The following is a 16,282-nucleotide window of genomic DNA, read 5'->3' as shown; positions in this document are numbered from 1 at the left end:
AGGTGATGGATTTTGGTGTGTCGTTCTGTTAGGATGGGGCGGGGGTTAATGATATTTTATTCAAGAAACGCAGCTTAGAAGCTGATGAGAGGGAATCTTCAACAATTTTCAGCATCATTGGGGTCAGGAAGGGAGTGGACCCTGTCCAGCAGCGATGTTGCCAGGTCAAATGCCCAGGGGTTACGGTTGCTGTGTGCAGTCTGTCCGAGATCCTTTCTTGCTTCTGGCTTTTCCTGAGTTCTATCACCATCACTAACATCTTAGATGGAGCAGAGAGAGAAAAATATAGCTGGCAGCAACCGTTCAATGGAATTGGAGGGGAACAGATTAAATAACAATAATACAAATAGCCAATTCACACATGACCCTTTCCAGCATCTGTAGCAATTTATTGGTGAAAGAGTGTGTTTTCGCTGTGTGAGAACATGAGAGCTGATGACATTTGACCCAGTGGAGATTGAGGAGGGACTGCAGCTGCCGTTACCCCATGTGTTCTCTGGGGTGAGAATAATTCTGCTTCTGGCCCACACTCTCCATACATACACCTTTTACCCACAGTTAAAGATATATCACGCCTTTCTTCAGAAAATTCTTCATTAGGTCACTGAGTTCTACTAATTAACTCCCTTTTCTCCAAGAAAGACCCTTTTCTCATTTTTCAATGTCCTTTGACATGGCTTAACTCTGAATCTGGGGATACACATTTCATTCATGGACAGGGAAAGCAGAAAACTGTCTCTGGGCTCATGGAATCATAGAATCCCTACAGAGAGAAGGAGGCCATTCAGCCCATCAGGTCTGTACCGACCACAATCCCACCCAGGCCTTATTCCCATAAACCTGCACATTTGCTCTGCTAATCCTCCTGACACTAGGGTCAACTTAGTATGGCCAATCACCCTATCCCGCACATCTTTGGACTGTGGGAGGAAACCCACACAGGCACGGGGAGAAAGTGCAAACTCCACACAAACAGTGACCCGAGACTGGAATTGAACCCAGGACCCCTGGCGCTGTGAGGCAGCAGCGCTAACCACTATGTCACTGGCCACCCACTCTCTTCTCTCACTTTCATTTATGAATTAATTGAATAACTGACGTAACTGGATATTTCACCGCAATCTTGAACTGCTCTCTAAATTTGGACTGAGTTGCCCCATAAACAAACGTGTTGGTGCAGCAATTCAAAACCTGCAGCATATCACCCACATTTTCAAATATATTTTCCGAATCATTGTAATCTTTGGGATCCGTTCCTGTGATGTTATAATATAAGAATTCTATGACGTAAATTGACCAGAGAATTATGAAGCTGCCGGATATGCTGAAGAGTAAAATCACAGATCTCCTTCTGCTCTCTATCTCTGGGTCACTGTGATTACTTCCCTTGTTTTGGTCAATCAATCGCTTTCGGACTCGACTGGCCATTAAAATATGTCTGATTGTCAGAGCATTGAGCAGTAAAATCAATATGAATGGGAGCAATGGCGTTAATGCTGTATCCAACCAATCAAAACCAATCCATCCCGGCTCAGTGAAATAGTTTGGCCTAACGTCACAAAACCATGGTACATGTTTAATTATCCATCTAGGTTCCAGTGTAAAGTAGTTTGGAACATTTTTTAAACAGAAGAGAATGCAGGTTGCTGCTAGAATGACAGCCGCAGTTTCTTTGGTGCAATATCTTTGTTTCAGCTTCTGGCAACAAATAGCGACAAACCGATCAATGGAGAAAGTGACAGTAAACCAGACAGAATAATCTGTGGCTGCCCTACTGAGGACATTGATAACACTACACACTGGAGTAATATCTAAGAAAGAGCCTGGGAAAAAATAGTAACTGATCCGCCACAGTATAACTTCAGTGATGATGACCAGTAGATCCGCTGTTGCCATGGCCACTAGGTAGCGAGTGGTGCAGTTGGAGAGGCCACATTTTCCCTGTGATAGGATCACAATCGCCACTAAATTGACTGTAAGAAAAGGGACAAACCCTGTATGAATTACATTGAAACGTTCTTGCTTTAGCCTGGATAGTCAGGGTGTGGGATCCTCTGTATGGTTTGCCCCATTGAAAGATTTTATTTAAAGGTATTTCTGTCTATATACCTAATTGTGCTATGCTTCATGCTAATTTGAGCTACTTTGGCCACATTTTCAAACTCAGCTTGGAATTCTGGGTTGAGTATAGAAATTGGCTACATTCTTTGAAAGTGCAATGTAAGGTAAACAGGCTTCCTCATCAGGTAAGCAGCAATGTTTCATGGTCACAGCTGCCAATTGTTTATATGTAGTTGAAGACTGCTTATACCCAGCTCTTTAATAAAACAGATAAGTATTCAGTTATGTTGTAGACACAGATCGGTGTTTCGTCAGTTCGATCCAGATTATGTTTTGAGTTTTTTGACCAGCACAATGCTGGCTGGCTTTTGCTGCTTTCTCTATTTCTCGCTCTCTCTCTCTTAATTAATCCTTATTTTGTTTTCTGTAAATGCTTTTAAATGGTGCTCAATAAAGAAGTTTCACTTCGGACCAGTTCTAAAAGAATGAACGGATGCTACACAGGGCAACATTTTAGTTTCAAATTCGGGTAAGAACACAACATTTTGAGACTTTATATTGTAACCCCAATTCTCATCTAACCCTCCCAACAGATGGGTTTGAGAAGTCACTAATTCCCAACAGATGGGTTTGAGAAGTCACTAATTCTGAGTGTTTGTCCGTCCATGCTTGGAATCCGTCCACTCAGAATTAGTGACTTCTCAATAAAGATGATTTGGTGAACGGCAATTCAATTATTGAATATGTTCCCAAGCTTAACACTGACGGTTCCATTTCCTCATTGAACCATGGACAAAGACAGGCCGGATTAGATTCCCTCCATGGCATTGTGGGATTCCAGGCTGCGGGATAGTTTTCCTGACTCGTACACTAAACAAAAACTGGAGTTCACATCTGGTGGAATGGAATTGGAAAACAAATACAAACAGTCGATGTTAAACTACTGCAGAGCTTAAATTGTCGAACACTTGGCATCCTGTATGCAGTTCATCTCTCCATTTGCCAAGAAGATATTTAGGGGCCGTTGAAACTGCAATTGTTTAAACCTGATTAATACCAGAATTGAGAGAAGTATATTCTCTGTTTAATTGTAAAATACTTACCAATGCTGCTATTTATTTCCATGTGATTGCCCCTGTATTATTAAAACCTCATATTGTGTGTTCTGCTGTGTTCACCCTCACAGGCACACAGCTCACTGAGTTTAAGGACAGATAATAATGAGAGTTATCAGTGTAAAAACTCAAACAGGCATTGCTCCATCAAACCATAGACTCTCACACAATGGACAATTCTATCACATTCATCTTGTTCTCTAGATAGATAAACTGTTCAGCCCTGAACAACCTACAGATTCTCAGACCTTGTTAGGGAAAGAGGATTTATCAAGATGCAAACAAAGGAAAAGTTGTTTGCAGTAATTTACTCGAAGTAAGGATATGTTGTGTAAAGAGTTTGAATACTGTAGACATTTTGTGCCGATCATCGAATCATCATTTAATCATAGAATCCCGACAGTGCAGAAGGAGGCTATTCAGCCCATCGAACCTGCACTGACAACAATTCCAGCCAGGCCCAAACCGTCAGGTACGTACCCTGCTAGTCTGCCTGACATTAAGGAGCAATTTACCATGGCAATCAACATAACCTACACATCTTTGGACACTAAGGGGCAATTTAGCACAGCCAATCCACCTGACCTGCACATCTTTGGAGTGTGGGAGGAAACTGGAGCACCCAGAGGAAATCCACATGGACATGAGGAGAACACGCAGACTCCATGCAGACGTGACCCGAGGCTGGAATTGAACCTGGATCCCTGGCCTGAGATGTAGAAATTTTAAATGTATGAATTGAAACATATTGATACTGTTCTGTTAACAATAGGAATGTATCAATTCATCCATCCATTCTTCCACCTGTCCATCTATCTATGGACCACCCATTATGTGCAATAGTACACGAACCGACCCTTCCAGTGATAAAATTCCTTGTGGATAAATCTTTCCAGTCCATTGAAAAACTGGGAGAATTGTTCGATTCATTGCACTGCTAAAAGTTTGCTGAAGTCATTTTTATTTCATTCTGTCTGATTTGTGCACTAGTAACATCCCCGACATGTGTCCATCGGGTATAGGTGTCTCTCCTTGCAGCAACAGAGCTCACTGAGCTCAGGTCAGGAGCTGGTAACGGTTATCTGTGTAAAGTCTCAGGGAGTTTCATTGGGAGCCTCCAATGAAAGCCAGTTAGAAATCTGAAAGATTGAGGTGGCACAGTGCAATATTCACCCTCTGTCGGGGTGATCCAGAATCCCTGCAATTGCAGATGGACAGACACTGCCAGGAAAACGTGCTGACTGTAGCTCTGTGCTTCACCCGTTTTACTGACCGACACTTAAAATAACTCCCACAAATAACTTCCGTTGGAGAATTGCCCTTACTGAGGTCAGATTTACTGGCACAAAACCTGCAGCAAGAAGCAATAACTTGGCAATTCTGGGAGTTCCAGGAAGAGCTTGATCTTCACTTGAGGCAACGGTCTAAAACTGCAGAGAGAACTCAGGACATTTGAATTCAGGACATTAGAACACTGAGAGGGTGGTGCTCTGATAATGAGCTCCATATCTACATGTAATCATATCATTCACAGAGCACAATAGGAGACCAGCTCACACACACAGTTATATAACTTCACTGCTTATAGTCACTGAAAGTCACTTACCAGGAACACCGATGACAGCGAGGATTGCATAGTATATTTTTATGACCTCATTAAATGTTTCAAGCATATTCTCCGATGGCGTGATCTGTCCCTCCGTGCTGCAGATAATCTCTCTGCATTCAGCTCTGAGTCAGTACATCTGCAGACCCTACCTTTTGTACCCTGTGGGATCTCCACGGGGATATTGTGGTTGCTATATCGGCCAACCTAGATTTTGTTTTTACATGAATTGACAGATGGCAATAAATTAATTCCCTGTCGGTATACAGTACGTTCAGCATTTACAGTCAATTAGGTAATTCTCACCAAGTTAATTAATTAACAGATGAAGGAAAGGAACATTCATCTTGAAATAGTGCTGCCAACTTAAAAACATTTCATTTGAACTCTGGATCATATTGTTTTGTAACTATCATTCAAAATGAATATCTTCTACTGAGAGTTCCTGATGGAGAGAATGCTGAGAGGGGGAAACTAAAAGTTTAAGTTTTATATATTGGTCACAAGTAGCCATACAGTAACACCACAATGAAGTTACTGTGAAAATCCCCCAGTCGCCACACAATGGCGCCTGTTCGGGTACACTGAGGGAGAATTTAGCATGGCCAATCCACCTAATCTGCACGTCTTTCAGACTGTGGGAGGAAATTGGAGCACCCGGAGGAAACCCATGCAGAGATGGGGAGAATGTGCAAACTAAGGTTGCCACTCAAGTGGATAGAGCTGTGAAGAAGGCCTATAGTGTGTTAGCTTTTATTAACAGGGGGTTGGAGTTTAAGAGCCGTGAGGTTATGCTGCAACTGTACAGGACCTTGGTGAGACCACATTTGGAATATTGTGTGCAGTTCTGGTCACCTCACTATAAGAAGGATGTGGAAGCGCTGTAAAGAGTGCAGAGGAGATTTACCAGGATGCTGCCTGGTTTGGAGGGTAGGTCTTATGAGGAAAGGTTGAGGGAGCTAGGGCTGTTCTCTCTGGAGCGGAGGAGGCTGAGGGGAGACTTAATAGAGGTGTATAAAATGATGAAGGGGATAGATAGAGTGAACGTTCAAAAACTATTTCCTCGGGTGGGTGGAGCTATTACAAGGGGGCATAACTATAGGGTTCATGGTGGGAGATATGGGAAGGATATCAGAGGTAGGTTCTTTATGCAGAGAGTGGTTGGGGTGTAGAATGGACTGCCTGCAGTGATAGTGGAGTCAGACACTTTAGGAACATTTAAGTGGTTATTGGATAGGCACATGGAGCACACCAGGATGATAGGGAGTGGGATAGCTTGATCTTGGTTTCAGATAAAGCTCGGCACAACGTCGTGCGCCGAAGGGCCTGTTCTGTGCTGTACTATTCTATGTTCTATGTTCCACTGTAGAAGCAGAGGTTTTGGGCACAATGGATTGGGTGAAAAATGTACAGCACAGGCGATAGAGAAAAGCTGGGCAGCTTTAAGGTGGCTGCAGTACCCTGGTCCAAATGGCATGTGCGCTGGTCTGATAGGGGAATGGAGGTGGAGGAAGGGCTTCCCATAGTCATCCTATCTACCCAAATAGGAAGTACTGGAGATTGACAAATATGACAGCTTTACCAAGAAAGCTTGCAGGGACATTTCCTGTAGCTACAGTCGAGGCAGTTTAACAGGCCTGGTGGTAAGATTTGAGAGAGAAGGAGCAAGGAAATGAGAGATGAGTAAATGAAGGTAAGCGAGCAGAGATTTGTAACAGTCCGATTCTGCTTTAATCAGGTAAGTGAATGTTTCACTGTAACAGCATTAGAGATTGATGAAGGAAGTGTGATGGGTTCCCTCCATGGACTTAAAGATTGCTTTTAACATAAAGGCAGCTCACAAACGTTGAGGGTCATGAAACAGGAAGCTCATTTTCCCACAGAAAACAGTTAATTGTGATAAACTGTAGTTTACAGTTGATCGAACCACAGCACGGTAGACAGCGATGTTCCATATATTGCAATACATACAGCAAAAAAAATTATGATAAAAATCTGAAAAGTGTCAGCTATGGCAGACAATGAATCATAGAATCATGCAGTGCAGAAGAGGCCCTTTGGCCCATCGATTCTGCACCAACACATTAGAAACACCTGAACTCCCACCTAATCGTATCTGCCAGCATGTGGCCCATGTGGCCTGGGCCTCGGCTCCTCCCTCTGCGACTGGATCCTGAACTTCCTGACCCATTGACCACAATCAGCAACAATAGGCAACAACACCTTCTCCACGATGATCCTCAACACCGGTGCACCACACGGCTGTGTTCTCAGCCTCTACTATACTCCTTATTCACCTCTGACTGTGTGGCCAAATTCCCCCCCAACTCGATTTTCAAGTTTGCTGATGACACCACCGTAGTGGGCCAGATCTCAAACAATGACGAGACAGAGTACAGGAATGAGATAGAGAAACTGGTGAACTGGTGCGGCAACAACAATCTTCCCTCAATGTCAACAAAATGAAGGGATTGTCATCGACGTCAGGAAGCGTAGTGAAAAACATACCCCTGTTTAGATTAATGGGGACAAAGTAGAAAGGGTTGAAAGCTTCAGGTTCTTAGGTGTCCAGATCACCAACAACCTGCCCTGGTCCCCCCATGCCGAGACTATAGTTAAGAATGCCCACCAAAACCTTTACTGTCAGCTACGATTCTGATCAACTTTTACAGATGCACCATAGAAAGCATTATTTCTGGTTGTATCACAGCTTGGTCTGGCTCCTGCTCTGCCCAAGTCTGCAAGAAACTACAAAAGGTTGTGAGTGTAGCCCAAACAATCCCGCAAACCAGCCTCCCATCCATTGACTCCGTCTGCACTGCACGCTGCCTCGGCAAAGCAGCCAGCACAATTAAGGACCCCAAGCACCCTGGACATTCTCTCTTCCACCTTCTTCTATCGGGAAAACGATACAAAAGTCTGAGGTCATATACCAACTGACTCAAGAACAGCTTCTTCCCTGCTGCCATCAGACTTTTGAATGGACCTACCTTGCATTAAGTTAATATTTCTCTGCAAAACTAGCTATGACTGTAACACTGCATTCTGCACTCTCTCATTTCTTTCTCTATGGGTGATATGCTTTGTCTGTATAGCGCACAAGAAACAATACTTTTCACTGTATACTAATGCATGTGACAACATTAAATCAAATCAAATCAAAAGCACTTGGCCTATTGCCTTGAATGTTATGATGTGCCAAATGCACATCCAGGAATTTTTAAAAAGTTGTGAGGCAACCCACCTCTACCTCCCTCCCAGGCAGCGCATTCCAGGCCATCACCACGCTCTGGGTAAAAGGGTTTTTCCTCACATCCCTCTTAAACCTCCTGCCCCTCACCTTGAACCTATGTCCTCTTGTGACTGACCCTTCAGTGGCAGGGAAACTATTGGAGAAACTTCTGAAGGAGAGCATCTATCTCCACTTGGAGAGGCAAAGCTTGGTCAGGAATAGTCAGCATGCCTTCGTCAGAGGGATTATGAGGGACATGGACAGAGTGGATAAGGAGCTGCTTATCCTTATCCACCCTGTCCATGTCCCTCATAATCTTGTGCACCTCGATCTGGTCACCCCCTCAGTCTTCACTTCTCAAACAAAAACAACCCAAGCTTACGCAACCTCTCTTCATAACTTAAATGTTCCAGCGCATACAACATCCTGGTGAATCTCCTCTGCACACCCTCGAGTGCAATTACATCCTTCTGATAATGTGGCGAACAGAACTGCACACGGTGCTCCAGCTGTGGCCTTAACAAAGTTCCATACAACTCCAACATGACTTCCCTGCTTTTGTAATCTCTGCCTCGATTGATAAAGCCAAATGTCTCATATGCCTTTTTCACTACCCTACTAACATGCCCTTCCGCCTTCTGAGATCTGTGAACAAACACGCCACAGAAGTTCCACAGAAGTTCCACAGAACTTCCTCATGTCCTACCATTCATTGAATACTTCCTTGTCAAGTTACTCATTCCAAAGTGTATCACCTCATACTTTTCAGGGTTAAATTCCATCTGCCACTTATCTGCCCATTTGACCATTTTGTCTATGTCTTCTTGTAGCCCAAGACACTCCGCCTCGCTGTTAACCACCTGGCCAATCTTTGTGTCATCCGCAAACTTACTAATCCTACCCCCCACATAGTCATCTATGACATTTAAATAAATGATGAATAACTGGGGACCCGACACAGATCCCTGTGGTACGCCACTGGACACTGACTTCCAGCCTCTAAAGCCACCTTCTTTCATCACCCTCTGTCTCCTACAACTGAGCCAATTTTGAATCAACGTTATCAAATTACCCTGTATCCCAGGTGAATTTACATTTTTCACAAGTCTCCCATGTGGGACCTTGTAAAAGGCTTTGCTGAAATCCATATAAACTACATCCACTGCACTACCCTTGTCTACACACCTGGTCACCCCCTCAAAAAACTCAATCAAATTTGTTAGGCATGACCTCCCTCTGATGAAGGCATGCTGACTATCCCTGATCAAGCTTTGCCTCTCCATGTGGAGATAGATGCTCTCCTTCAGAAGTTTCTCCAATAGTTTCTCTGCCACTGACGTGAGACTCACTGGTCTCTAGTTCACTGTTTATCTCTACAATCCTTCTTAAATAGCGGAACCACATTAGCTGCTCTCCAGTGGTCTGACACTTACCCCATGGCGAGTGAGGAATTGAATCTCCTCCCTTGCCTCCCACAGCAGTCTAGATTTATCCACTTTTAAAGCTGCCAATGCTTCAATTTGTTGTCCTTCCCGATGTCAATTTGCTCAAGAACCTGACAGTCTCTCTCCTTGAATTCCATACCATCATCCTCATTCTCTTCACATGCTTTGAAGCAACAATGTGGGTGGCATAGTGGTTAGCATTGCTGCCTCACAGCACCAGATTCAATTCCAGCTTCGGTCACAGTCTGCGTGGAGTTTGCACATTCTCCCCGTGTCAGCGTAGGTTTCCTCCAGGTGCTTCAGTTTCCTCCCACAGTCCAAAGATGTGCGGGTTAGGTTCATTGGCCATGGTAAATTGCCCCATAGTGTCAGGGGGACCAGTAAGGGTAAATGCATTGGGTTGTGTCGGTGGGGCTTGGGTGGGATTGTGGTCGGTGTGGATTTGATGGGCCGAGTGGCCTCCTTCTGCACTGTAGGATTCTATGATTCTATGAATGTTGGGAAAGTTGAAATCCCCTAATATTATTATTGTTGTTATCGTATTATTATTGTTTTTACACCCCTCCGCGAATTACACACATACTTGCTCCTCAGTATGCCTCTGAATATCAGGGGTCTATAATAAACATCTAGCAATGTGGCTGCCCCTTTTTTATTCCTAAGCTCTACCTACAAAGCTGCATTAGAAGCTCCCTCCAATATATCATCTCGCCTTACTGCAGTAACTGACTCTTTAACTAATCATGCCATGCCTCCTCCTCTTTTACCTCCTCCCTGTCTTGCCTGAAGATTCTATATCCCGGAATGTTGAGTTGCCAATCGTGTCCTTCCTTCTACCATGTCTGTATCACATGGCCACTATATCATACTACCACGTGTCAATTATGACCCTACACTCATCCATTTTGCCTGCAATACTCTTGGCGTTAAAGTAGAGGCCATCCAGCCTGGCCTTACTCCCTGAAACTTAATACAGCTCCACTCCCTCTGACTTGTTTATTTTACTGTTTGATTCTGTGCCCTTATTCTGCTAACAGTCTGTGTCCCCTCCCTCTGCCACAGTGAGGCTAATATCAATCTACTGCAACATGACACAAATAATTGAACAGTGGTATCCCTGTCTCACTGCACTCAGTTAGATACCTCACTGTCTCCATCAGCTGGTTACCCTGTCTTACTGCATTCAGATTGTCACCTCACTTTCTCCATCTGCTGGTGTCCTTGTCTCACTGCACTCAGTTCGACACCTCATTACCTTCATCTCTTGGTGTCCCTGTCTCACTGCACTCAGCAAGACACCTCACTGTCTCCATCTACTGGGTCCCTGTCTCTCTGCACTCGTTAGTCACCTCATTGCCTCCGTCGACTGGTGTCCAAGTCTCACTGCACTCAGTTACCACCTCACTGTCGCCATCTGCTGGGTCGCTGTCTCACTGACCCGCTGTGCGTCTGCGAACTCTCCCTCTCCTGTCCTCCCCAAAGTTACTCAGTACTGAACCTCTAGCAGTGCAGCTTTCCCCTGTACTGACCGTAAGACAGTGCGGCACTCCCTCATTTCTGACCCTCTAACTGTGTGGCACTCCCTCAGTACTGACCCTCTGACAGTGCAGTGCTCCCTCAGGACTGACCCTCTGACAGTAGATGGGGATGGGTGCAGGGACTGGGCGAGTTTACAGCGATAAGGAAGTGTGCGTGTGTCATGGAATCTGGCAAGGTTGCGCAACCATCGATGGTCAGATAGCTTGTCAGCGCTCTCTGCACGTTCACACAAGTCAGTGTGAACAGTGTGGCATGCCCTCAGTACTGACCCTCTGACAGTGCAGTGCTCCCTCAGGACTGACCCTCTGACAGTGTGGCACGCCCTCAGCACTGACCCTCTGACAGAGCAGCACTCCCTCAGCACTGAGCCTCTGACAGTGCAGCACTCCCTCAGTACTGACCCTCTGACAGTGCAGCACTGCCTCAATACTGACCCTCTGACAGTGCAGCACTCCCTCAGTACTGACCCTCTGACAGTGCGGCACTCCCTCAGTACTGATCCTCTGACAGTGCAGCACTCCCTCAGTACTGACCCTCTGACAGTGCAGCACTCCCTCAGTACTGAGCCTCTGACAGTGCGGGCACTCCCTCAGTACTGACCCTCTGACAGTGCAGCACTCCCTCAGTACTGAGCCTCTGACAGTGAAGTTTATGAATCTTGTTACATTGTAAGTGAAATATATCAAACAACGGATGTTAATTTTCTCCTCAGTTCTTCGATTCTGTCATTTTTCTGTCCCAAGTTTGACTTGGGACAGAAAAAAGTGATGAACCTGGTGAATAAGAAAAGAGAGGCGTACAGAAGGTTCAGAGAGCTAGGAGGTGTTAAGGATTTAGAGGAGTATACGGGATGTAGGAAGGAGTTTAAGAAGGAAATTAGGAGAGCGAGAAGGGGTCATGAGAAGACCTTGGCGGGTAAGATTAAGGAGAATCCCAAGGCTTTCTACAAATATGTCAAGAGTAAAAGGATGAGATGTGAAGGCATAGGACCCTTAAAAGGTGAAGGGGGAAAAGTTTGTGCGGAACCGTTAGAAATGGCGGAGGTGCTTAATGAATACTTTACCTCGGTATTCACGGTGGAAAGGGATCTGGGTGGTTGTACTGCTGGTTTGCGGTGGACAGAAAGGATCGAGCATGTGGACATAAAGAAAGAGGATGTGTTGGAACTATTGAATGGCATCAAGGTTGGTAAGTCGCCGGGACCAGATGGGATGTACCCCAGGTTACTGTGGGAGGCGAGGGAGGAGATTGCGGAGCCTTTGGCGATGATCTTTGCATCGTCGATGGAGACGGGAGAGGTTCCGGAGGATTGGAGGATTGCAGATGTGGTCCCTATATTCAAGAAAGGGAACAGGGACAGCCCGGGAAATTACCGACCGGTGAGTCTAACCTCAGTGGTTGGTAAGTTGATGGAGAGGATCCTGAGAGACAGGATTTATGATCATCTAGAGAAGTTTAGTATGATCAAAAGTAGTCAGCACGGCTTTGTCAAGGGCAGGTTGTGCCTTACGAGCCTGGTTGAGTTCTTTGAAAATGTGACCAAACACATTGACGAAGGAAGAGCGGTGGATGTGGTCTATATGGACTTCAGCAAGGCGTTCGATAAGGTCCCCCATGCAAGACTTCTTGAGAAAGTGAGAGGGCATGGGATCCAAGGGGCTGTTGCCTTGTGGATACAGAACTGGCTTGCCTGCAGAAGGCAGAGAGTGGCTGTGGAGGGGTCTTTCTCTGCATGGAGGTCAGTGACCAGTGGAGTGCCCCAGGGATCTGTTCTGGGACCCTTGCTGTTTGTCATTTTCATAAATGACCTGGATGAGGAAGTGGAGGGATGGGTTGGTAAGTTTGCTGACGACACCAAGGTAGGTGGTGTTGTGGATAGTTTGGAGGGATGTCAGAAGTTGCAGCGAGACATAGATAGAATGCAAGACTGGGCGGAGAAGTGGCAGATGGACTTCAACCCGGATAAGTGTGTAGTGATCCATTTTGGCAGATCCAATGGGATGAAGCAGCAGTATAATATGAAGGGTACCATTCTTAGCAGTGTAGAGGATCAGAAGGACCTTGGGGTCCGGGTCCATAGGACTCTTAAACCGGCCTCGCAGGTGGAGGATGCAGTCAAGAAGGCGTACGGCGTACTAGCCTTCATTAATCGAGGGATTGAGTTTAGGAGTCGGGAGATAATGCTGCAGCTTTATAGGACCCTGGTTAGACCCCACTTGGAGTACTGCGCGCAGTTCTGGTCACCTCATTACAGGAAAGATGTTGAAGCCATTGAAAGGGTGCAGAGGAGATTTACAAGGATGTTGCCTGGATTGGGGGGCATGCCTTATGAGGATAGGTTGAGGGAGCTTGGTCTCTTCTCCCTGGAGAGACGAAGGATGAGAGGTGACCTGATAGAGGTTTACAAGATGTTGAGAGGTCTGGATAGGGTAGACTCTCAGAGGCTATTTCCAAGGGCTGAAATGGTTGCTACGAGAGGACACAGGTTTAAGGTGCTGGGGGGTAGGTACAGAGGAGGTGTCAGGGGTAAGTTTTTCACTCAGAGGGTGGTGGGTGAGTGGAATCGGCTGACGTCGGTGGTGGTGGAGGCAAACTCGTTGGGGTCTTTTAAGAGACTTCTGGATGAGTACATTGGATTTAATGGGATTGAGGGCTATAGATAGGCCTAGAGGTAGGGATATGATCAGTGCAACTTGTGGGCCGAAGGGCCTGTTTGTGCTGTGGCTTTCTATGTTCTATGTTCTATCTGTAGAATTTTGCTTTCAACTCGGATCAGCTGCCTGAGCTGGGGCCTGCAGGACTGGGGTAGGAGAGCAGCTCTGGATCATATTTCATTGTGTCCACATTCCGGGGCAGCTCCAGGATTCATCCCGAAGGCAGTGATTGAAGCAGGACCCTGGGCTGATGGAGTTTCGCTTGGTTGATTCAATTGGGCGGGATTCTCTGTCTGCACTCACCGGAAAACCAGAGATTCCCATCTGACTTCAATGGACCTTTACATGGTCTGCTCCCCTCCCGCCCTGCGAGAATTCCAGTGGTGAGTGGGATGGGAGAATTAATATCTCACACTTCCAACACCTCTGGAGTGTGAATGGCAGCAATAGCTGAGCTGATTTGCTAAGATTTTTAGCACAAGGTCTGACAGGTGTTGAGTGTTCAGATTTGTCGAGCAGAGCTGTGACAGTGCCTGAATGTGTAAAGGAAGGTCGGACCATGGGGACTGGAGGAAAACCTCCCCCTGTGCAGTTTCTCAGGTGCTTCCACAGTCTCCACTGTTACAGCGCTGTAATATTGTGGGCGAAATAGAGCTGGATATCCACTTGTCAGTGACAAACTCACCAATTTATTTTGAAGATTGGGGCATGGTCCGACGCTGCCACCGTCCCAGTATTTTCAGATCGACACAGACACAGGATCACAACACCAATGTTAAGGTGAAAATGTGTAACTTTAATGCATGATGTGGAGATGCCGGCGTTGGACTGGGGTAAACACAGTAAGGAGTCAAGCTGTAAAGACTCGCATTCCAATCATTACTCATTATTCTGTAAATTGAGTTTGTGTCTTTATATGCCCTGTTTGCTGTTGATGAGCAGATCTCCCACTCACCTGACGAAGGAGCAGCGCTCCGAAAGCGAGTGGCGTTTGCTACCAAATGAACCTGTTGGACTTTAACCTGGTGTTGTACGACTCCTTACCAACTTTAATGCAGCCACCAACACAACAATCCAACACACAGAGACCAGGTACGGCACGGTAGCACAGTGGTTAGCACTGCTGCTTCACAGCTCCAGGGACCTGGGTTCGATTCCCAGCTTGGGTCACTGTCTGTGTGGAGTTTGCACATTCTGTGTCTGCGTGGGTTTCCTCCGGGTGCTCCGGATTCCTCCCACAGTCCAAAGATGTGCGGGTTAGGTTGATTGGCCATGCTAAAATTGCCCCTTAGTGTCCTGGGATGCGTAGGTTAGAGGGATTAGTGGGTAAAAGATGTAGGGATATGGGGGTAGGGCCTGGGTGGGATTGTGGTCGGTGCAGACTCGATGGGCCGAATGGCCTCTTTCTGTGCTGTAAGGTTTCTAAGATTCTAAGGTCACTGCACTCGCTCCCAGCCACCAGAGGGTGTCAAACAACAGTGAGCTCGGTTCCTGAGATGTGGGTCCCCCAAAGTGTGCTGTATTCTGAATTTACACGGCATATCTGTTCCAGGTAATTGTGACATGCTCCAAGTGAAGGGTGGGTCTCCCTTTGGGAGTTTGTGTTTTGTGGGTGGATTCAGTAGCTGCTGAATGCCTATTGGGTGGTGATTATTGATTATATCATGTTGAGTCAGCAGTGGGAAAGTGTATAAAAACCTCACTCTCACACCGAGAAACTATCGTTTGATTTCACTGCTGCTCATCGCACTGAAATCTGACAACAGAAACCCAGCCGCTGACACCATGAGCAAGATTGTGCTGTACGACCAGCCAGATTGCAAAGGCAACTGGAAGGAGTTGACAGACAGTGTCTCCAATCTCGAGTGTGTGAGTTTCTCTCAAACTGCTCGCTCCCTGAAGGTGGAGGGGAAACACTGGGTTGCTTACAAAGACAACGACCTCAAAGGGGATTTCATGGTTTATGGGCCAGGTGAACACAACCACCTTGGCTCCATGGACAGCAAGATTGTGTCAGTGCGCCTTGTGAAGGAGGAATTAGGAAATCCTGACATTGTTCTATATGAAGATGCCCATTTCGAGGGTCAATCTCGAAACATCATTGTACTCGTTGATGATCTCAAGATAGCTGGGTTCAAAAATCCGGTCTCATCCCATAAGGTGAAGCAAGGTGTGTGGATTCTGTACGCAGACCTCCATTTGAAAGGGAGACGCATGATTACATTTAAGGGTGAGAACTGTCCCGACTGCAGGCAGTTCCACTGGAATGACAAACTCTCTTCCCTCAAACCCTTACTGAATCGTGATCATGAAGTGTGAATGCTTCAACTTGCGAAGAGTTTGAGCTGGTCTATCCCAGGCTGATCCGCTTTGACTGCTGCCCACCCTCTGGAGATAGACTGTCCTCCCTGTAATAACCGCACTGTCTGTAAGAGAGAGAGAGCCTGCACCGAAAATCTGTACTCAAATAACCAGCCGCTCCCAGCAAACTGATTTCAAATCCATGTCACCCTGAAAAAGCGAATGCTTGTTGTTCCTCGGTGCAAGATTAATTATATTCCTCTGTTCTTATGTTCTGTACCGCTGCTTTGAACTGTCACTAAATAACCAATCAAATAAAATTCAAATGC

The 16,282-nt window shown here is 46.0% G+C and overlaps 1 protein-coding gene across 1 annotated transcript; it reads left to right on the top strand.

Moving 5' to 3' along the window:
• Nucleotides 1-15,437: 15,437 nt before the first annotated feature.
• Nucleotides 15,438-15,971, top strand: LOC144505414 (epidermal differentiation-specific protein-like). The gene has a single exon (XM_078231527.1). It carries the CDS (start codon nucleotides 15,438-15,440, stop codon nucleotides 15,969-15,971), a length of 534 nt encoding a protein of 177 aa, XP_078087653.1.
• Nucleotides 15,972-16,282: the final 311 nt, after the last annotated feature.

The sequence above is a fragment of the Mustelus asterias genome, chromosome 16 (genome assembly GCF_964213995.1).
Source record: "Mustelus asterias chromosome 16, sMusAst1.hap1.1, whole genome shotgun sequence".
NCBI lineage: Eukaryota > Metazoa > Chordata > Chondrichthyes > Carcharhiniformes > Triakidae > Mustelus > Mustelus asterias.
Note: the sequence above shows the minus strand (reverse complement) of the source record. Positions and strands in the feature narration are given on the sequence as shown.